Below are 24441 nucleotides of genomic sequence, written 5' to 3'. Positions count from 1 at the left end.
TGTACAGACACATTGCTGATGAATATATACCAGAAGTAGTCCTTCTACGTACTTAACAGATATCCCCTTTTCTCATATTTTGAAGGTTTCTCATATCCACGCTTTTGCCCTTAAGTTGTCAAATGATAAAATGTTTGTTATTTTCTAGACAGTTATGGGGCAAAACTGACACACTTGAAATTTCAAGTGATTTGAATGGGTGAAAATACTGGCATTCTACTGAATTGAAAAAACAACAACAACAACAAAACTTATTTTTCTAGTTAGGTAGGCAAAATTGCTATAAAATATCCATTATACTATTAACTGTCATATTTCTTCATGAATTTACTACAGAATATATCTCTTAATTATTGCATCATGATAATTCAGATGTTTTAAATTCTGCAAGTTGTTTGTGCTGAAGAGTAAAATCCATGGGAAAACGAGAAACTCTTAGTCAATTTCTGAGATTGCGGGTGGTATCAAATACTGTATTAAATAAAACAATTAATCAGCCGGTGGAGGGTGAGGTGGTAATTCATGTAACTTTTCATGGCTCAGGTCGGCATGACGTCACATCCGGAGCAGTCGATTATGCAAATTACCTTGGAGGTGAAAGCAGGACCTCGCAATTCGTAGCGAATTAACTAGCGGTGTGGGTTGTAATGTTTTTATTTTCAAATAAAACAAATCAAGAGTCATCTTTTTTATTATATGCTTACCCAGTGGTACAAACTATATATTTTTCAAAAAAAAAAAAGTAGGTATTTTTTTGTGATAATTGATTTTGTGGCATTTTAAAACGGTCTGGAAAAAGTGACAGATTATGTATTGTCAGCTCTTTGGCGCTACGGATCAGTTATGATTAACACAAATTCCCAAGCTTATTCAACATTTTCTCTGTTTGCATTATATTACATATTAAAATAAACTAAATATCTGAGAACATAACATTTTTTTTATTCAACTTCTTTGCTTAAAATCGCAGCAGTTGTTTATTTCAACTTTCAGAGAATCTTTCAAGTGTCTTGAAAAAGAGTTTTTGTTTGTTTGTTTTCTCAAGAAAGAACAGATAAAATAAATAAGTAAATTAATTTTCTGATTTTTTTATGTCTTTTTAAAATAAGCTGATTTTCTAAATGTTTTAATGCTCTGAAATAAAATATTTTATATTGTTGCCATTTCCTGAAATATACTTTGTGCGATATATTTCATTTAGTTTATGTAAAATGCTATAATTAAGTATGAAAGTCATTTAAATAAAGTTAAAAACTTATTATATATGTAATCTTATTGCAGTCATTTTTTATTTTATATTTATTTATTTTATTTATATATTCTTTTTTTTTTTGAAGAAATGTCCTTCCAGCCAAACATTAGTTTGGTGAATTGATTTTAAAATTTCAAATGAACTATATGTGTATTGATTAAGGTTTTTTTTTCTATGTAGGAGCTCTATTAATCCCTTAGTCAGTTAACACTCAAATAACAATAATGTACATCTTCCAAATATCATAAGACCCTGAAGGCATACATCAAACGGATAAAACAGGAAATTACCATAAGGCCCCGAAGGGGTACATGAGAGGGATGAAACAAACAGGAAATCAATCTATTAATTAGTGATACTCATTAAGAACTGGTCAAAACTGATTATCATTAATATACCACATACTGATTGGTTTCCATAGTGATCTATAACTTATGACTTGAATGAATGCTTTAATTTTATTATATGTGGAAGCAGTCAATTGTGACAGTCTAACAATTAACAAAAAAATATGGATTTTGAAAACTACAAGGTATGGCTAAAATTATTCTAGACAAAGCGTGCAAATTATCGTTCACAGTTTTAAATAATTGACAATTTAATACAAAACAGAGATCAGCATTTTTCAGTATTTTCGTATTTAAGGAAGTCATCAGTTTATTGATACGTCCTGGCTTTTCGTAGAAAAGAAACTAGCAATGAGCATGCAGTTATTACATTGTGTTATAATTATCATTTTATCTCCACGTGTAACAGAGTAGCTCTAGATGTCATATTACATTTAAAACAATTGTTTATATATAAAAAACCTTTGTGTTATAAATGCAGTTAAAGATCTTCTATTTTGATCCTGATACGCTTCGAGGGAGAAAAAAAATCCCTTATCCAGTATTTACGCATTATGTACTAGTATGCTTTAAATTATGACACCTTTTATTAAATCTCATACCAATCAGAATTTAGGTAAGAGGTGTTGATTTAATTAAATTTGGCGTTACTGAATCACTTTTGACACCACAGTATTGGAGAGATCGTTTTTGTATACAAATTCTATTTTTAGAACTGATAAGACAGTGATCGGGTGGGCAGAAGCCGACCGTCCATGTTTTTTGTAAACAGTGATGTTTTTCTAACGGTCTAAACTTTCTTAAAACACAAATTACATAAATAATTTTTTGATCAATGGAAAGGTTATAAAACAAGCAATTTATTGATTACTTTTAATTGTTATTTCGAAATAAAATGGATTAATTATGAACGCTTAACTTACACTGTTTTTCTAAAGGTTGTGAAAATCACTACGCCGCTTTTAAAATTATATGCCATTTAAAACGGTTATTCATTGAAAAAAGATATTTGGATACAAAAATATGAAGATTGTTAGTATTTCAAATCTTTTTGAATTTTGAAAATCCATAAATGAGCAAAAAAGTTATTAAATATTAAAAATTCTGATTCAATACGCAAACGGTGTTAAAATCATTTGTTTTGCCAACCACCAGATAAACAGATGTTAACGCGTGACGTCACGGCGATCTCTCCTATAAGCTATCTGGCTTTCAGAACTGTTTTAATGGTAGGCTACAAAATAGAACGAGAAAAGTGAAACGAATGGAGAAACCTAATTAGATCTCGATGAGCTAGATTTTCTGTTTTATTTATTTGTAAAGACCTCCGATTTTTTAAATTATAATTTTCATTCAGTCCGTCTCAAATATGAGACCTTGTAGCTTACACGGATTAATGATGAATATCACGTCTGAAACCTAAAAAAGAAAGATTTCTTTCTCGGGAGTGATTTCTCGAACATCATGCTACATTATAAATTCACTGACTTCTTAATATTGCCCAAAATTTTACTTTAAATAAAGAAAAATAACCAGCTCTAAGGAAACATTAAACGCTTTTCAATTACAATTTAGCGTTTGCTGTCACCTCCGCTTGTTGCTACGCAACGCGATACGCTGAAGTGCCCGGATATCCGACCTGATCAATCTGAAAGACAATTGAAATTTCTACAAAATTAGACCAAAATACTGTTTATGAAATAGTTAATCTGTTATTGGGAATAAAACAACCCCTTAGGTCCCTTAGGTAGAGAATATGAGAAAACAGCATACAGATTGCAGATACTTAAAACCGCCGCGCTGCTTTTAAATATGGCAATTAATTCTCATTCATCAGATGTACGACATGGTACCCTAGACGAACCGGGGAACCATGGTAGACCTCTGGTATGCGAGAATGTATAAGTTAAATTTAGTTAACTTTTATCTGACGTCAGCAGGACATATAACACAGTAACAAAATCTAATTAAATCATACCACTGCCCGAGTCTCATTGAGTCATCGATTTATCAAGTCATGAATCAAACAGAACAATGACTGGCACCCAGCTTTTTTATTTAAGCTCATCTCGCAATATGAGAACCAGTCATTTCCCGCGGATTCAGTTACAGCGTACGTAGCAACCAATTAAAATGGCCGTGAATGGTTATTTGTAAAAAAATCTTTTGACGTTGTGGATTTACACAAATAATAAAAATGCGCTAACATAAACGAATCGTTTCGTGTTTCCATTAATAATATCATTGAAGTTAAATTTTGGATTTGCTGGATATCAGTTTGATAGTTTTATCTGGACACGGCAAAATTACAGCGAACGAAAATGACGGAAGTATCTCAGTCTAGCAGTAGCATGATGTATGTACAACCGCGCGTTCAGTCATCATATTTTCCAGCAATTCCAGTAGGAGCACCAAAAGCTACATTGTCATATCCAAGGTTTGTAAGATTTAGTGTTAAGTGTGTAGAATAAAATAAAGCTGTAAGATTCAAAACAGAAATTTGCCTCATATGACAGTCTAATAAATGTTGTGTTCAGTTATTCATTGTCCTTACAAAACATAACGAAAAGTTTTGTGTATTGTTATATTATTTCTTTAAAACTGCCCCTAATCATTGAGCCTCCAAACTTGTGTAGATTTGAAGTATCTTGTCAGCAGATTATTATTAATTAGTTTTATGTCAGGTCATTCAATATCAAGTTCACAGGACTTCAAAATGTTCTATCTGCACTTATAATCTGTATCATGATACCAAAGACAATGGTACTGAGGCTACTTTTTCGGAAGCTTAAATATACGTTAAAAACAAAGAAGACAACTATGAAGAATTAAAATGAGTGACAAAACTTTTTTTATGTTGTTTCTTCTGATGTTATGTACATTAAAGAGAAGCAGATTCAATAAAAAATTTTCAAGGTATATTGTTTTTAATAATTACCTTTAATGTGTCGTTTGAAAGCTCAGATTAAAGACACATTATTATCACCTAAAAGACCTTGAACGGGAATGTATTTAGCACCATACAGATGGATTAAAGATGCACGTGCAAACCTAAAAAGACTCTAAATTTGAAATTAACACTCATTAGCGATGACAAAATAATTAGTTAATTTATCAAAAAAATTAATTTTCAATCAGATATGAAAAACATTTATAATTACCCTTTGAACTTCTTTCTTTAAACACTCTACAATTATAACTTACCGTTTTAATGACTCGTTGACATTTTCTTTCCACTAAAAAGTGCAAACTTCCTATTAAGACAACAAATAAATCTTCTCAGAAATCAACTTAATAATTTTATATTCATATTACGGAAACTCTAAAAAAATAAGTGTAACTGATAAATTGTACAGTATGCAATGCGTATATGAAAGCACAGGAGCCTGAAATTCTATCTATAATGCTCCAAAATGGCTAAATATAAAAATGACCCCTCCTATATATATAAAAAAAGAGCCTGAAATTCTATCTATAATGCTCCAAAATGGCTAAATATAAAAATGACCCCTCCTATATATATAAAAAAAGATTCTTTCATTTTAGTCTAATCAGTCTAGCCAAAAAAATCACCTAACCTAGACAAAATTGCAAAAGTTTTGTTTTGTGTATTTTCAAGTTTTACAATGTCTAAACTATAACCAGGAAAAAATCCCCTGTCCAGAAAGTTGGGGAAGTACATAAAATTGCTATTTCAATAAGGACACTGTAATTTTGATCAAATCTTCACTGTTATATTTGGGAATGGAATTTTATCGGTAGTATAACGGTAGATACACTAATACATGTAAACATCGAAGATAACTTATAAATAATAAGACTTAACAGGCAATACATCTTCAATAAACCATTTATTTCAAGTTTTGAGGTAAATAATGTGAGAAGAATGGGGTAAATTTACCCCACCCACTTTTTGTGAAAAAATGTTAATTTGAAAATTTTCACAAAACATGGATTTCTTTCTTTATATAGGTAAATATGTTTAAACATACCTATTTTTATTCATTTCTAATACAACTAATTCATTACTATAAGACAATATAATGTTTATTCAGTTCTACCTTAATTACATAGAGAGTGGTGCAGGACTATAGGAAATAACATTGTTTCTTAAACTACACTGTTTTCTTTGCATGTGCTTAATGTTAATCTACAAAATGCCATTAAGGATATAATATCTATAAAATGATTAAATGATACACATATTCATACAAAAGATAAGCCGCTATTTAATATTACATAACAACATTACTATCAGTATGTTACAGATTTTCTGAAATTCTTATTCAATGAGACAAAATTGATGACAAGAAAATTTGAGTTCAGTTGCTATAGCAAAATCAAAGTAAAGTACTGCAACACCATAATAAAACTTAAATACTACAGTACCATAATCAAAGTATATAACTTTAACATCATAATAAAGTAAAGTACTGCAACAAGATAATAAAATTTTAGTACTGCAATACCCTAATTAAAGTATAATACTGTGTACAGTGTACTGCAACACCATGATTAATGTATAGTACTTCAACAGCATAATTAATGTATAGAAGAGCAACATCATTATCAGAGTATAGTACCGCAACATCATAATCAAAGTATAGTACTATGTACTGCAACACTTAAAGTATACAAAGTATATTACTGCAACACCATTATCAAACTATAGTACAATGTACAGTGTACTGCAAGATAATAATCAATGCACAGTACTGCAACAACATAAAGTTTTAGTTCTGGAAAACCATGGTCAAAGTATAGTACTGCAACGTGACAATCAAAGTAAAGTACTGCAACGTGACAATCAAAGTAAAGTACTGCAACGTGACAATCAAAGTAAAGTACTGCAACATCATAATCAAAGTTCATTACTGTAACATCATAATGAAAGTTTAGGTTTGCAACACTTTAAAACCATACTAAATGTATAGTACTGTAACATGATAACCATTGAATTACAGTACTGTAACACTAAAACCAAAGTTCAGTACTGCAACAAAATAAAGTATAGCATTCAAACACCATAATTATTTACATTTCATCATAACTGTCTTCATCTTCTGCAGTAAGTTCCGTTAATGTAGGAGAATTTGAACAACTGACTCCACGGCAAATTCCACATCCCACAGAACATTCTAAACCGTGTTTCCTGCAAGTACAACGTTTGCTGTCACATCCTGTTTTACAGCTGCATCGGATGACTTTAAGCAAATATTCTGGTGCTGGCGGCAAAGTCATTTTGATTGGGTTTAAAATGTTGTCAGACACCTGCCAACCCCATTCCAAAGGATCAAGATTTTCATTTCCCATCCATGTGTGGGTTTGCCAGTAAACTCTCATACTATGAAACGCCGCAGCAGAACTGGTGGTAGGTAGACTATGCGCTAAATGAAACTTTCCTAGCAAATTTCTGAAAACGAAGGTGATCCAAACTTTCAGAAGTTCCCCCTTCAAACAAACAGATTATCGCATGTTCACCTAACTTTTTTACATCGTCTTTTGTTTCTGCATTGATGAACATTAATGCATTATCCCTGAAATTCTGCTTTGTGCACAAAACTTTAAGAGCTGAGGTTTTGCCGATGCCATGTACTTTTGAAGTTGTGTCGCATCCTGTCAGTGCATGAATAAAGGGAAGTAGACTACAGACATCTTGTCCCAGTATTTGTTTTGTCTTCTGTATATCCCATACCCTTTTGCCTTTCCCTCGTTTCGGTCTTGAATCTGATCGAAAATACACACCATGTTTCATTCCATCAACATGGTAACACAGTAACACAAGCAAATCTGTATCTTCTCCAACAACAACTGTAGTGTCTGTTTCAGCTGACTGGACTGCAGTTTTGACAATGAGGCAATCAGCATCGTTTGTGGCTTGTTTTACAGGTATTCCATGATTGGCAAATGTTTCACTGAGAAGCGCAGTGAAGTTTTTCTTATTGTCAGTATTCCGCAGAAAGACTTCTTTGTTTGTTTTGCATGGCGTTGCTCTTGCAAAAAGAACTTTAGTTCCAACTGCACCTTTCTGTCTCCTTAAATGTGTTAAATCTGTAGTAGATGGACTGTTGCTGTAACCATCAAAAACAACAACAGGTTTCCTGTATCTCTGTTTAAGATAATTGGTGTATTCCTCACATATAGATCCAAATGACATGCCTTTCTGCCATGGAATCCTTTGTAAAAGAGAACCTCCATCAATGACATAAGCACAGTCGTCTGAATTCAGAATGTTTGTTGCACTGCAGTCCCCGAATTTCCACATACTTTTGGCAAGAAGGGATTTCGTAGGTTGCCTTGGCATGCCAGTATTGTCAAAAAGTGAACTTGGAACACTGCATAACTCATATTTAAAAAGGTCTTGTGTGTCATCCACTAATCTTCCTGCAGCGGTGATTAATGTTTGAAAAAGTAGCTGGGTATCTATGTTGATGTTTTCTCCTGACAGTGTAGTTGATGTTTTTTCAGACAATGTGACAGCTTGCCAAGATCTCTGGAATGAAAAGTCATTCAGGGGTTTTCCCATCATTGTCTGAATTGTACTGTTACCAATATCATTGGCCTGATCAGCAGTTACTTTACTCCCTGCTGTTAATCCAGTTTCAATGTTACGCAAAGATATATCAGAGCTATTAAAGGGGTCTCTCTCCTCTAAAAATGACATTATGATACTGGTATCTTTTGCGTCCTTCTCAATTCTAGATTTACGAATCTCTTTGTGCCCTTCATTTGGATTGTTCATGCCCAACAGATCTAACATGGCATTATTCACTTCTGCTTTGGCTGGCATAGACATCAACCAGAGTGCTCTTTGATTCTCACTTATGCCTCTACCTCTTGTCAGTCCTCCTGCAGTTTTAAGAGATCTCATTAATACCTGTTCTATAATTAGATCTGTTGATAATCCAGCCCAAAGTTTGTCTGTTCTCCGCACAGAATGGTAGCCGAAGACGAACGCTTCATGTACTTCAGGATGACTTGCCTTCAACTGCAACATTTTTTGTAGATATATGTATGCCGACTTTAAGTAAAGATTGTGTCCAGATGCAGCAAAGAATGGAAGCATTCTGAAGACAGACCGTAAATGGTCATACCAGTTGCTTGTCCGTTCAGCTCTTATGAAATCACGCAATATTGTAATCATCTCCATGTACTGGATCCAGAGTCTTGCTGTGCGATATCCTTTTAGGTGATCTGTCTTAAGTGTCAGTATTTCACACACAGATTGCAAACTATCATCTTCACATATAGCATCTTTTAGAATTTGTTTTGACTCCATCTTGTCATACAATTCTACAATCCTCTGCATTAACTGCTCATTTCCAGACTGCTGCTTTTCACTGACTGATAGCAAAGAAGTGTCTTGCTCTGAATTAGCAACACAAAATGAAAAGCTCGACTCTTTTGAAGAATGATCTATGCCTATCTTTGTAATGTTCCGAATTCCATCTGACAGCGAAGACTGTTCAGATATCATTTCATCTTCCGACTGTTTCAGTGTGAGAGTAGCATTGTGTTTCATAAAATCATTTCCAAGTCCTGTATGTTGAGATACTTGTATTTCATCTTCTTGGATGGGTGAAATGTAGTGAATGTTTAAAGCAGATGATAGTAAAAAGAGTGTGCAGTGCTGTATCAACCATGAAATGTCCTCTTACAGCTCTTGCTACTGCTTTTCCGGTCAACATGTGTACTACTGCATTGGAAGAATATACAGTTTCTAACATCTCTCTCAAACCTGAACCACTCATCATATGTCCTATGCATCCCAGAAAGCTCATTTGAGTGTGGAAACCACCTAGACGAAGAACAACATTTTTAATCGGGCTTGATGGTTGTACAGTATCAAGTATATATGTAGCTTTCTGAAATAATGGCTGATCAAATGTAAGCACTGGTGTAACATCATACGTCCTACTTACTTTGGCAACGAAGTGTAAGGTAGAGTTTATGCAAGACAAATCACTAGATGGCATATCTATCATAGGAAGGAATGTTATTGTTGACTTTGGAGAAAATTTCTGTTTCTTTTCATACAGGTGCATAAATCCTGACCAACTTGGTCTAGCTGGTCGCATTGGATATACAATATTTGAAAATATGTCAAATACTCTATCTTTACTGTGGGTGTTTGTCACATCAAGCTCTGCAAGGTTGTGAAACACATCTGCTTTAAATTCGTGTTCAGGTTCTTTAAAATACTTGATTTCAATTCTTCCAAGTTCCACTACTTCATCCATACTTATATCTCTGCAAGGAATACGCGCATGAACTTGTGTACCTGGGGTATTACATGCAATAATTCCCATCCCATGGAAGATGTTGCTTCCATCTAATGTTCTTACATTATGATCCACATTATCAGCAGAAAACTGAACAAATGATCCAGGGAAGAAAGATGGCATACTGGTATTCAACATAGCAGCTGCATTTGACTCAAACTTTTGCACTTCCCAGTATGACAAACAAAATCCCATACTATTCAGATTATCAATCAAAAATCTGGAACCAAAATGGTGGTATAATTGCACTGCTAGACCAATCTGTAAAGGGGCTTGGATACTCCTGGGTCTACAACTTTGTATAATTGCTTGTCCTATAGATGCAATCTTTACATCTTTGTCTTTTTCACTGAACAGCAAGTTAAGAAGTAAAAGTAAGCTCTGTGGAATGAAACATCTATTTTTGTCACTTGAACCAATTGAGTCTGGTGATGGATAGACATTATTATCAGCAGGGATGTCTAGAATATCCGATTTAATCAACTTTGAGACTGTTTTGATAAGTCTTGTTTTTTCTTCCTCTTCAGTTCTTTGTCTTTTGTTTTCTTCAAAACTATGTAAAATTGAAGATGCTGTTTGCTTTAGAGTAAATTTGTCAACTTGTCCTTCTTTACTGCTAATAACTAAAGCCTCACCGAAATACTCTACTAATTTCCTTTTCATATGCTTCGCTGAATATGCATTTTCTCCACACTCTTTCTCCATCATTTGAACAAGTTCTGTAACAGTAACAACATCTTCACTATCTTCTATGTACTCAACTACAGCCATAAATCCATCATTTGTTTCTCTACATGGTCTTCCTATTGGGCTTTTAGCAGGAATATCTTGAAACGCTTTTGGAATTTGTCTACCGGTTCTGAAATTAACATTACATGACTGGTGGTACACTGCATCTGCAGCAAACAAATCAATGACATATACTAATCTACATGCAACAATGTCGGCCCACTTATCATTTCTTTGTGTACATATTTCTTTTATTGTTGACTGAAAGTCAGTGCTTCTCACTGGAAATACATCATGTCCACGTTTTCTGGATGAGTTTTTTGCATCTTTTCCACAAAAAAGACATTTACGCTTAAAATCTAAGTCATTAACAGATCTTAGTAACCTAGTTTCATTAGTATGTGCATCTAATTCAATCAATACATGTCTTTTGTCAGTGTACTTCTTCCTGCAATCTGTGTGTACTTTTTGTCCGGCAGTTGTTTTTACTGTATCTTTTTTCAAAGCACTTATCTGGTTGATGCCGTGGCTTCCCTTTTCTCTTAAAACTGCAGTATCATCAGTGTCAGTGAAAGACTTTTCACAAATAGCACAAACTTCCATCTGAAACATACAAAAGAAATAAATGCCAGCTATGACTACTTATGCAAAATGCCTGGTCAAGACGTGTGTAAGAAGAAATATCTTTTTCAATAACTTCATTTAAGCCATTAAATTTTAACCTTAAATCTTTATATGTATCTATATGATTTCTATGTATTTAGCTTAACCAAATGCATTACCAAATGTTTACAAATAAGAACAAGTCTATAAAAATAGCAGTTGAGAACAAATGTTTTGTACTGTAGGTGTACGGACTCACTTACTGTAGTGGGGTATAGCTATAGGGAATATATGTTGGACAACATCAGCATTTACATGTAACTCTTTCAAACGCCATAAATACTAATCCAACATGTATCTGAAAAGAAACATTTCAAAACATTATAAAATAAAAATTCCTCATTAATGAGCACAACCCCTTCATATACGTTAGAAAATGACATCATTTAGATAATTATTACAGAGATAGAAAGTATATGAAAACCATTAGCATGTAATATATATTGGTTCAATCCAGATTAAAAAAAAAAAAAATACATGATAGGACATTGAAACTGACCTGACTTATCTATGAGTTTATCCGAGTTTATGACATATATATTGGATACCCGCAGCATTTTCACTGTTTTAAACACCACCACGCCATAAGACCAAAGCAACATAAATCTTCTCTGAAAAGAAACAAATCACGTAACTAAATATCACTACGTGAATGATATACCTATCGCTAGTAGATTAATTAAATGTGAGTAAATCATCTTAAAAAAATATATAAATACTACATTCAATAATGAAAGAAATATGGAAATAATATACAATCAAAATCAATACAATATAAGACAAATAAAAACCATCGGCATTTGATATTTTTGACATTAGGGTGCTTACCTTATTGCAAATTATATTTAGAACAGCTCAAGCACTTTCAACCTTTCTCAAACCACCACCAAGACCAAGGCAACCTAAAGCTCTGAAAAGAAACAGTTCAGAACACTATAAGTATCCATACAAGAATTATTTGTCTTTCAAATATAAAAGCAGAAACGGTGCCCAAATTAGAAACGATCATCTTTGACTTTAAGCAGTTAAAATTTTGTTGTAAATTATGAATAATATGTACCTAATTACCTATGTTAAGCTATTTATTGACTTGAAACTAGCCATATCCTTCTTGTTTCCTTTCTCTACAAACTGATCTGGAGATCTCTCTGTAAACAAAGAATTACAATTATTCATTGCATCCATTGAAAAAAAATCCTCTCATTACAATAATAACTGTCAAAAATAATATTAGCAGTGAACAGTTTTTAATTTGTATTTTGACGGAAACGGCGTTCCATATTTGAAAAAAAATCGAGCGTGACCTTCACTTAACATGTCTTTTAAAATGTTTTTATTCCTTTATATGACAATTTTATACTACCAATTACTATATTATGTTATATTAGAGCATCTTTGGCTCAAATCTTTGTTTAAAATGCGATTTTTATCCGAAATGAATATCGGTCATTTTACATGCAACACGATGGTCAAAGTGATACTAATACAGTTTAAAGAATGGTCATGGCAAGCTAAATTGATCAAATGTATATTGAAATTGATTACTTACCTTAGATTTAAACTTTATCAATCCGAATTACGTAGTATTTATGAACTTAATCTCGGCCAGATACACTTTCGAAAATTGTCCGCCATTTTAACTTTTAATTATGACATCACAAATGCAAGTATGGGCCGCCGTCTACACAATATGAACAGGGAATGAAAAACACATTTTTTCAAAATATTTTCTTATCAAATGCGAGAAAATGGCAAAGTCTTTTAATGGAGATTTTCTTCTGTGAAAATATGGGACTATACTCTTTTCAAAAATGTACAAAGAAATTCTTTTGCAATTTTGTCTAGGTTCGGACCTTCCCTTATTAGACTATTTTTAAACTGTAATCTATAATGTCGGATAAAACACTTAAACATGCACAAATTAATTCAAAATTTCGCCTGTTATAATAAAATATTATATGAGTCTCGCTATGAGAAAACAAACATAGTGGGTTTGCGACCAGCATGGATCCAGACCAGCCTGCACATCCGCGCAGTCTGGTAACGATCCATGCTGTTCGCTAACAGTTTCTCTAATTGCAATAGGCTTTGAAAGTGAACAGCATGGATCCTGACCAGACTGCGCGGATGCGCAGGCTGTTCTGGATCAGTGCTGGTCACAAAGCCGCTATGTTGGTTTTCTCATGGCACGGCTCATATATTAATAGTATGTATTAAATTAAACATCATAACAGTAATACTTTTAGAAATATAAGTAGTTTTTGGTAGTGAAAACTGGTTTTCGGTAGTTTTCGGTAATGGAGTAGTTTTCAATATTCCCAAATACTTGACTTTGAAGCGAGTCATCCGAAACATGCGCTCTGCAAGTCGTCTCGGTGTTGTGAACATTTGTGCCAAGTTTCTTTGAAATCCTTCAAGCAGTTCAAGACTTACAGAGCGGACACGAAACAAACTGATGTGACCTTTGACCCCTAAGTGTGACCTTGACTTGAAGCGAGACATCCAAAACATGCACTCTGCACGTTGTCTCGGTGTGGTGAACTTTAATTTGTGTCAAGTTTCATTGAAATCAAGAGCGGACACGACATTGCTAACGGACGGACAGACGGACACCGGCGTCATAACATAATACGTCCCTTCTGACGTAAAAAAATCCAACTGTAAGACACCCAGATAATTGACACTAATTAATGTAAATTGGGGTTGATTAATTTTTCTAGCAGGCGCTATAATATTTACAAAAGAAAATCTTAATACATAGCATTTTAATTAATTGTAAATGTTATCGTTCAGCTCTGAAACACATGTCATTTTCACAATAGATTATCACATCCAAAAAAATTCTAAGGCCACAACACATGTTGGTTAATTGCTTAAATCATAATTCTGATCTGGCTTTAATTGACAATATTTCAAATTTATCAGTTAAGGCATCGGACCAGTATAATGACATTTATTTGGGAATCCGCTTCTGCATTATTTGGTACCGTAGAAATGTAGCTCAACACACTTGCCTTTTGGAATAAAACAGAGAATTCCAAATAGCATACGAAAATAATGGAAATTGCCGATTATTTTGTGTCCATTACCTTAAAGGAAACATTTCAATATATTTTAGTAGATATTATCAGGGGTGCTTAAAATTAACAGTCATTGAAAGGCACCCAAAAACTGTTAGACAAAAATTGGCATAAAAAAAGAAACATTAATGTTTTATTTCATTAAATTAAATTATGATTTTTCTGGAAGACCATTTTTCCCCACTTTGATTGAACATAAAGCTTGAAATAATTCTTCCAAGAAATGTTTTCTAAGGGCAATGATGGAGCATTTTAATATGATTCTCCATGTCAAAAGTTCTTGTTTAAATTATATTTTCATTTTGCTGTTTTTCTATTTCCAGAGCTACACAAAGTGCCCCATATTCTGCATTGATGGGTGTTGTTGTTGATGGGAGAATTCCAAGGAGGGTAAGACATATTGGCCATAATATACAATGATTTTAAACCATTTTAAGACTTCAGAGAATTGAATTTTCTGCTTTATTTTGACCATAAGCTGGTTGAGCATTGAAAATTTAAACACATTTAAAGCTGGATGGAATGAAATTTCCAAATTAGAAATTCCAATGATTTTGTTTTGTATAAAAGGTATTATCTTGCTTTTAAATTTACGTTATATAATAAAATATATTGGTCAGTCACATGCCAACTGTTGATTTTGTGAGCCCCGTCTGATGTTCTGATTGTTCTTACAAAAACTCTTAAAAAATCATGAAATTAAAGCAGAAGGCATCTTAAACAAAATACAGTTTTGAATCATTATACACCCACAAAACTAGGTTGGGGAGTGGGTATGTACACGGCTACTAAACGCTAGCGCCACCACCAAATTGTGGTGATAAGGAAAAGAGCTATCACTATTTCCGTGGTGCAGCTATCGCCAGTTTCTATTTGTAAACACGTGAGTAAAATTTATATTTTATCTTATATTTTTATTGATAGAACTTTTTTCGAAAACCGGAGAATGTAGTTCCGTGTAACAACATTTTTACTACAGGTTGGCTGTGATTTCATTAAAATAATATGCAAATTGTGGTGTCAGGAGCTTTTCTCCCGAATCTGACAGTGGCACATTTTCATATCGGCCAGTATTCGAACACCATTCCGATGAATAGACACACTGTAAGAACATACCTGCGCATGCAAATGGTGTAGAAATGATAAATTATTATATACGCACACACCATGAATAATAGAATCTCGGGTTAGAAGAAATATTCCAGAATTTTTAAAAGTGGTGGCGTAATAACTCTAGTGATGGCGCTATACAGTAGTGGTGGCGCTGTTACGGCATTCAGTAATACGAACTGCTGACGCATCCGGAACAAAACAAACACCAACATTCTCGAACTGATAATTTTCCTGCAAGGAATTATGTTATTAAAGAAAGAAAAACACGATCATAGTTTACTTACCTTTATGAAACATTCTCTATCCAAGAAAAAAAGAACAAAATAATCACAGACCCTTGGGACTCTCGTAGTCAAAGTAAATATTTTCCTTTGTTTAATGTTAATGTAGAATTATTTCTAACTTTTAAATATTCTACTTCAGTACAAACGTAAGTGTACTTTAAATTCAGGTCAAGAAAAATAGTAGCAATACTTTTATTTCAAACATAGATTTGTTTCCAAGAAATAATTTGAAGATAGTGTAGAATTTATTTGTTATATTAAGATTCTGAAAGTTACTCCCCTTTGTTTTTATACGTCGTTTGCATGTCATTGTAAACAAAAGTACTTACTTTCATAATTCTTTCTGAAAAGTGAGTACAGTACATTTTCAATTCCAATCGATTAAATACAATTAATCAATAGAGCTTAGATGTACAATCTGAATCCATATACATGTAGTTGTTTTACGATCATGTAGAGGTTACTACATGTATTTTGTTCAGTAACGTAATTTGGGTGTAGTGTGGGATAGGTTGATAACATCGATTATCGTAGAAATTTCCGTGGCTTGCAGACAGACATTTTCATATATTAAAATTGAATATATCAGCCATTAATCATATACAACAGCGCCACCACTGTTGTATAGCGCCACCACTTGAGTGATAGCGCCACCACTTTCAAAAATAGTCGTGTTTTAACTTTTTACTGTGTTTTTCGTAATTTTTTGGTGTATAGGATTACGTGTAATTCATTTCTACACCATTTGCATGCGCAGTTATGTTCTTACAGTGTGTCTATTCATCGGAATGGTGTTCAAATACTGGCCGATATGAAAATATGCCACTGTCAAGTTCGGGAGAAAAGCTACTGGCACCACAATTTGCATAATATATTAATGAAATTACAGCCAACTTGTAGTAAAAGTGTTGTTACACGGAACTACATTCTCCGATTTTCGAAAAAAGTTCTATCAATGAAAATATAAGATAATATATAAACTTTACTCACGTGTTAACAAGTAGAAACGGATGATAGCTGCACCACGGAAATGTCGATAGCTCTTTCCTTTATCACCACAATTTGGTGGTGGCGCTAGCGTTTAGTAGCCGTGATGTAGGAGTGACCTGTTGGTCGGTCGATCTGTCAGTCGGTCTGTTGGTTTTCATGGTTTCCAGACAATAATTTGTGAAAGGCTTGACAGATTTAAATAATTTTTGGCACACAGGTGTAACATTCATAATAAAATACAGGTCACATTCAACTTTGAGGTCAGTAGGTCAAAGGTCAAGGTCACAATGACCCGGAACAGTTAAACGGTTTTTGGATGATTACTTGAGAATGCTTGGGCCAAGGATCATAAACTTAGGTATACAGGTGTAACATTATAAAATACAGGTCAAATTTGACTTTGAGGTCAGTAGGTCAAAGGTCAAGGTCACAATGACCTGGAACAATTAAACGGTTTCCAGATGATAACTTGAGATTGTTTCGGCCTAGGACCATAAATTTTGGTACACAGATGTAACATCATAAAATACAGATCAAGTTCGACTTTGAGGTCAGTAGGTCAAAGGTCAAGGTCACTGACCTGGAACAATTAAACCATTTCCAGACGATAACTTGAGAATGCTTGGGCCTAGGATCATGAAAATAGATAGGAAGGTTGGTCATGACAAGCAGATGACACCTATTGATTTTGAGGTCAGTAGGTCAAAGGTCAAGGTCACAGTGACCCGGAAGAGTTAAATCCTTTCCGGACTTTAACTTGTGAATGCTTCGGCCTAGGATCAATAAAACTTAATAGGGAGGATGATCGTGACCAGCAGATGATCCCTATTGATTTTGAGATTCGACTTAGACATTGGTTTACTTCTGTGACAAGGCCGTATTGTGGGGGTATAATTCGTCATTCTGTGACGAGGCCGTATTGTGGGGGTATAATTCGTCACTCCTGTGACAGCTCTAGTTTCAAGAGGATTAAGTTATTAGCAAATAGCTGTGAAACAAGTACACTTAATGCCAGAATATTACATTAATCTGACTTGAAAATAAGTTTTAATTAGTGAATCATCTCTATGCCCTGACTTGAAATTTGGACTTTTTGTTGATAATTATCAAGATCAATGTGAAGCTTTTTTTTAACCCCTACTCTGCTACATGTAAATTTATATAATGAACTTGCACTGCGAAAAAAGGGTCAATATACGGGAGTGTACGGTCCCGTATATTTCGAAAATATGGGCATATACGGGATGTATATTACAAATATACGGACCTAATATACGATCCCGTATTCGGAACATCTAGTATATGGGAAGTCCGTATATTTGTCATGCATATACGGGATCCCGTATACACCGAATATACATAAATGTATATTTCCCGTATATATGCAATATACGAACTTTCCTAAAAAATCCCTAGAAATGGTGATTATTCGTGTCCTGCTTTAACATAAGTTTCATTTTCATGTATTCGAAGGGTCTTGAGACTTTTTTTCCCGTATACTTTCCGTATTTTAGAATATAACGGAACACGTATACGAGCCTGTATATTCCGAATATACGTAGTAATACGGATCCCGTATTTTTGTCATATACGGACTGTGATTGCATCTAATATACGGGCATATACGGACTTGTATTTTCTAATATACGGGCTTCGGATTTTTTCCGTATACGCATGATATACGTAGTATACGGATCCCGTATTTTTGTCATATATGGACTGTGATTGCATCTAAATATACGGGGCATATACGGACTTGTATTTCTAATATACGGGCTTCGGATTTTTTCCGTATACGCATGATATACTAAGTATACGGATCCAGTACTTTTGTCAATACGGGGCATATACCAAACTGTACTTTTTGATATACGTGCTACGACTAGTCCCGTATATGCATGGTATAAGCAATATACGGATCCCGTACTTGTGTCATATACGGGAAAATACGAACGTATTTTTTATTATACGGCTACGGACTAGTCCCGATATGCATGGTATACGCAATATAAGCGGATCCCGTACTTGTGTCATATACGGAATGTATTTGCATCTGATATACGGGGATATACGAACCTGTAGTGTTTTGATATACGGGCCAGTTTTTCCCCGTTTATGCAAGATATGCAGAGTATACAGATTCCATATTTGTGTCACATTTAGACTGAATTTGGTTTTCGTATTCGGGGAATTCACGGACCAGTATTCTAAAAGATACATTTACCAGACTTTTCCCGTATATGCATGTATAGTATACAAATCCCGTATTTTTCTTTTATGTAAACTGATTTTGTATATGGGCACACACTGAAAGATGACAAAATGAATGTCGGTGATACCTACAGCAGAATACGGTATGTTAGAAAAAAGCAAGACAAAGACAGGGTATGAGAAAAAAATCATATTGTTATTAATTGGAGACATGTCAGATTAAACTAACATTTTATTCAACTTAAATACTTTTTATGCCCCCGAAGGGAGGCATATAGTTTTTGAACCGTCTGTCAGTCTGTCGGTCTGTCAGTCTGTCGGTCTGTCGGTCTGTCAGTCTGTCCGCAATTTTCGTGTCCGGTCCATATCTTTGTCATCGATGGATGGATTTTCAAATAACTTGGCATGAATGTGTACCACAGTAAGACGACGTGTCGCGCGAAAGACCCAGGTCCGTAGCTCAAAGGTCAAGGTCACACTTAGACGTTAAAGGTCATTTTTCATGATAGTTGGGCGTGTCCGGTCCATATCTTTGTCATCCATGGATGGATTTTCAAATAACTTGGCATGAATGTGTACCACAGTAAGACGACGTGTCGCGTGCAAGACTAGGTCCGTAGCTCAAAGTCAAGGTCACACTTAGACGTTAAAGGTCATTTTTCATGATAGTGCATTCGTGTCCGTCGATATCTTTGTCATCCATGGAAGGATTTTCAAATAACTTGGCATAAATGTGTACCACAGTAAGACGACGTGTCGAGCGCAAGACCCAGGTCCGTAGCTCAAAGGTCAAGGTCACACTTAGACGTTAAAGGTCATATTTCAATATAGTGCATTGATGGGTGTGTCCGGTCCATATCTTTGTCATTCATGCTTGGATTTTAAAAATATTGGGCATGGATGTGTACCACAGTAAGACGACATGTCGCGCGCAAGACCCACGTCCGTAGGCCAAAGGTCCTAAACTCTAACATTGGCCATAACTATTCATTCAAAGTGCCATCGGGGGCATGTGTCATCCTGTGGAGACAGCTCTTGTTAAATCAGTTTTTCAAACGGTTATGAATCATTTTCATTTCTTGTCCAAATGAAATAAGCAGAATTAAAATGTGAGTAATCAATAACATCAAGCATTTCTTTATATTATTATATGTTCATTTCTGATTGAAAAACTAGCAATTCGCACAATTAATTCTGCGCGGTTGACTCAACAAATCAGTTGAGTATCACTTCTTTTACTATTGTCTGTACATGTTTTCGTTATTCCCATGAATGCTGATTACCGCTATAGGCTTTTCGATTTGCCGTCTTCTAAAAAGAGCAGTACACCCCTCCTAATGTCCGAAGATGTACTTTAAAAAGAAGCATGTTGGTTCTGTACTGGAACACGATATGTAAGCAGGTTACAAATGATGAACCACATGGAAATATTCAGTTTCCTGATCTCAATAAGTATAAGCTTTTATCTGTTGTTACGAATGTCACTGAAAACGAATGGCTCATCCGGGCTGTCTGTCTGCATCTGTTGATCAAACTAGTAGAAACTTAACACATAAGTATATTCTCTGTCGTGAAAATAAATAGTTGTCCCGTTTTCTGATTCCAGTAAACAACTCTTGTGTCAACCTGGAATAAAAAAAATGCACGCATTAAAAGTTATAAAAAATGGACTCTTGCAATTCATGGATACTGATAATTATATCTATTAAATGATGTGAAAATTATGACGAATAAATGACATGTGGTCGCGCCGGGAAACGAACCCTGACCGCAGCGGCAATAAAGAAGTTTTCCCACTGTCGTTACCAATTATAACGCAAGGAGAGGTTTAGTGTTTAATGCGCGTTAAATATACAATTTTTATCGTAAAAATTAGTTAAAACATCTAACTCTCATGTGTTTCCGCAACATTATAGTCTGTCAGTATACGTAGCATAATTATACACCATTAATATCCATATATCTAAAAAAATATAATGCCGTGCCATGAGAAAACCAACATAGTGGGTTTGCGACCAGCATGGATCGAGACCAGCCTGCGCATCCGTGCAGTCTGGTCAGGTGCCATGCTGTTCGCTTTCAAAGCCTATTGGAATTAGAAAAACTGTTAGCAAACAGCATGGATCCTGAGCAGACTGCGCAGATGCGCAGGTTGGTCTCGATCCATGCTGGTCGAAACTAAGACTATGTTGGTTTTCTCATGGCACGGCTCAATTATATTTTTTTTCTGTTCTTGTCGGACGATCTGGAGGCCTGGGTGCCTTTTTTTAGTATTCGTTTAAACATTGCGTTATTTCTTAAATTTATTTTAACCCCAAGATTGCATACAGTTACACTAAAAATAAGATAATTTAATTGTGTCAAATGTTTAATCACCCTTTAAATTTCATTGTATTACAATATTGCCTGGGGAGTAAGAAATATCCGTCAGTGTTGTTTCAAGCTGGGTCATAAAAATATGATAACCCACTTACTACAAGTGATAGGTACTTTAAAATTTTATGGTTTTATGGTTAACCTGTTAAGTACATCATTTTGCGCCCTGCTGAAAAAAAGACGTTTGTGGTCATATTTGAAGATTACAGCTGTAAAATGGCGTAAAACAGAGAACTGAAAAAATACCAGTCAATCGGAAATATCGTCAACTTTAATTTGTTAAAATGTCAAAATGGTCTGTTGAAAATCGATTTAAAATAACAGACTAAGCTCAGCAATTACTTATTGTTTGTACATGTATGGTCCTGAAAGTAAATGTTTGTTTTAGATGTATAATATGTAACGATTTTAAATATGTTAGATACCATATTCATATTACTAAATATTACTTTTATTTTGACAATAAATAAAGTATTATATACATATTCGACTTGTTCCGCATTTCACTTTAATATTAATTTAAACTTCATTCAAGTACATCGTTAGTAAACCGTTTGCCTGTAAATGCATCAGATAAAAAAATATAATGACCAAAGCTATTAGTTATCGATTCACCCCACCCCCACCCCCGTGTTACAACAACAACACTTTGTACGGAAATCGACAAATTGGATTATTTGTTCTCCTGCTTTATCGGTTTTAAAGATGTTACTAAAAATTGGTAATGCAAAAGATCTATAGTATGTATGTATTTAGGTCACTATAAAATTCTTATAACTTTCAGATTAATAATCAAATTCTACATAATATAAATTGTTATTATTATCAACCTTTTTTTATATAATACTTTGAAAAAAAAATACGCATGACAACCGCTTACATAGACTTACAAAGTCTGTAGAGATAAAATAATCTGTAATAGTATTAATTTTTCATACTGACACTGATATTTCGCAGAGAAAAACATTTTCTCTCTAGACAAGGCAAGAGATGTTGTAATTTTTTGCAAAAGTGCCATCTAGAAAAAAGCGTTATTTTGTCAGATTACCAGTACCCATTTTCTAAAAATAAAAGATTGTAATTATTAACTTTATTAATGCTTTTCCGAGATTCCAGTTTTAATCGAATGAATGAACGTGCGTAACTTCTATCTGGAGTTGTTTTTGTCCTTTCAACTTTAATCTCGTTTAACCCCAATGGTATTCATCAAATGATTTTTGCACGATATTTTTTTATTTCAAACACTTGCAACATCAACATTTGGTGACTAACATCCTTGTGACTATCGGATGAAAGAATGAATGAAATAATAGTTAAATGATTAGCTGTGAAGAAATGATCAATCGAATGAATGAATGAATGAACTACTTAACGGCTATTCTGAATTTCTTTTTTATATTAAGATTACAAAATTAAACTGACCTTTTTGACGCTTCTGAATTTGTTAAAGCAATAAAAAGCAACCCGTGTTTCCGATTAATTGAAATATAATTCATGGTCTGGTTTGTCACAAAAAAAAATCAGTTTATTAAAAATTAAAACATATAAATCAAATAAGGACTTACTCGTGACTAAGAGCTCCTTTCCCTCTGAAATATGCAATACAGTTTATCGCGTGCGGTCACTTGAGCCAGATGTTATCGCTTCGGGATATATGAACGCGCGAAGCGTGACGAAGCGTGTTCTCAACTGATTGGATACCTAATATCTATGCATTAAAGATCCCAATTAATTTGCGCTAATTTTGTGTTAATTTGCATTCATCGATTTCTGATATTGTCATTTTGCAGGTAGAAAAATGTTAGAAATTGTCAACTGGGTTACCAGACTTAGGGTACATGGGCTATCTATCTGATTTTAGTTAATAGCATACAATTATTATCAATTAATGTTGCAGTAAACCTGTTCGGCAAAAATTATATGTACAGTTTATTTTCGTGGAGATGGTAAATCAGTGTAAATGCTTATATCATTTGATTTAATGAAAGACACTCATTAATCTTTGCCAATATTTTTCGAGCGTTTTCGGGAATTTTAAGCAATATTTGTATTTTATACAGTCAATCAGTGTCACGCCATCCACGTTACCACGGTTATCATTGCTTTAAAGTAAAGTAATGTGATGTTATCGCTACCTGTTTTATCTTTATAAATTTTATTTTTCTCTTAAAGTATTTATTTTTTTAGTACGCTTGTGACTGGTAATGTGTCTTTCTTTTTGTCTAGAATATTTTAAATAATTGACTTTTTTACAACGGTGAATATGATAACTTTTAATAAATGGACCATAAAATATCACGGTGCGTTTGACAAATAAGTGGAAAGTTTGCAAATAAATTTAGGGGGGAAAAAGGGATGGCCAAAACTCGAACCCACTACCCTGATATTGGCAGCTAAACGCTTTGCCGCCCAGCTACCTGCACATGCGATAGTATAATATCACCTAAGAATTATATATGTAATATTTGTATCGCTATTTATGTTTGGACATTGAAAATGAATTTATGGAAATATACGAAATATTCACATGTGCTAGGTCAATACTAAAGGACCCTACATCCACGAGAAATAAAATAGTCTGCCACAGTGTATACTACAGTGGAATAGAGGGGACATAGGAAACATTTTATTTATCACGTGCACACGTGTTAGCACCACATTCACACATGTTAGATACCACGTGCGAATGTGTTGATTAACACGTGCGCACGTAATAACTATCTTATCTAACACGTTCGCATTTGATAGCTATCACGTTCGCAGTTGTTAGCTGACACGTTCGAACGTGAAATATTACCAAGGAAACTAATCGAAATATCAGCCTTTTTTTTTATAAACAAGAAACACTTACTTCGTAAATTACAGCTAACTATAAATAACACTTCCTTATGAAAGACATCCATTTAGAAAAATTGCAGATCTTTCATGCTTTTTCATTGATCAGCTAACACGTGCGCACGTGTTAGTTTATCACAAGGCCACATGGTAGTATAACGTGCTGTCACTTGCGCACGTGATAGTTATCACCCCGCACACGGTGTAATTACCACATACGCACGTGGTAGCTAACACGTGCGCACAGAAAAAGTAAAAATATTTCGTATGAAAGGCGTT

At 34.1% G+C, this 24441-nt stretch overlaps 1 protein-coding gene across 4 annotated transcripts in view; it reads left to right on the top strand.

Moving 5' to 3' along the window:
• The first annotated feature begins 3689 nt into the window (after positions 1-3689).
• The window catches only part of LOC123547164 (BTB/POZ domain-containing protein 16-like), a 97543-nt gene continuing 76791 nt past the window's right edge, over positions 3690-24441 (top strand). For all 4 annotated transcript variants that reach the window (XM_045334063.2, XM_045334060.2, XM_045334061.2 and 1 more), the window contains exons 1-2: positions 3690-4036; positions 14677-14743. In XM_045334063.2, the coding sequence (XP_045189998.2) occupies positions 3921-4036; positions 14677-14743 (183 nt within the window). In that variant the 5' untranslated portion in view covers positions 3690-3920. The remainder of the gene's footprint in view (positions 4037-14676; positions 14744-24441) is intronic.

Source organism: Mercenaria mercenaria, chromosome 9 (genome assembly GCF_021730395.1).
Source record: "Mercenaria mercenaria strain notata chromosome 9, MADL_Memer_1, whole genome shotgun sequence".
Classification (NCBI taxonomy): domain Eukaryota; kingdom Metazoa; phylum Mollusca; class Bivalvia; order Venerida; family Veneridae; genus Mercenaria; species Mercenaria mercenaria.
Note: the sequence above shows the minus strand (reverse complement) of the source record. Positions and strands in the feature narration are given on the sequence as shown.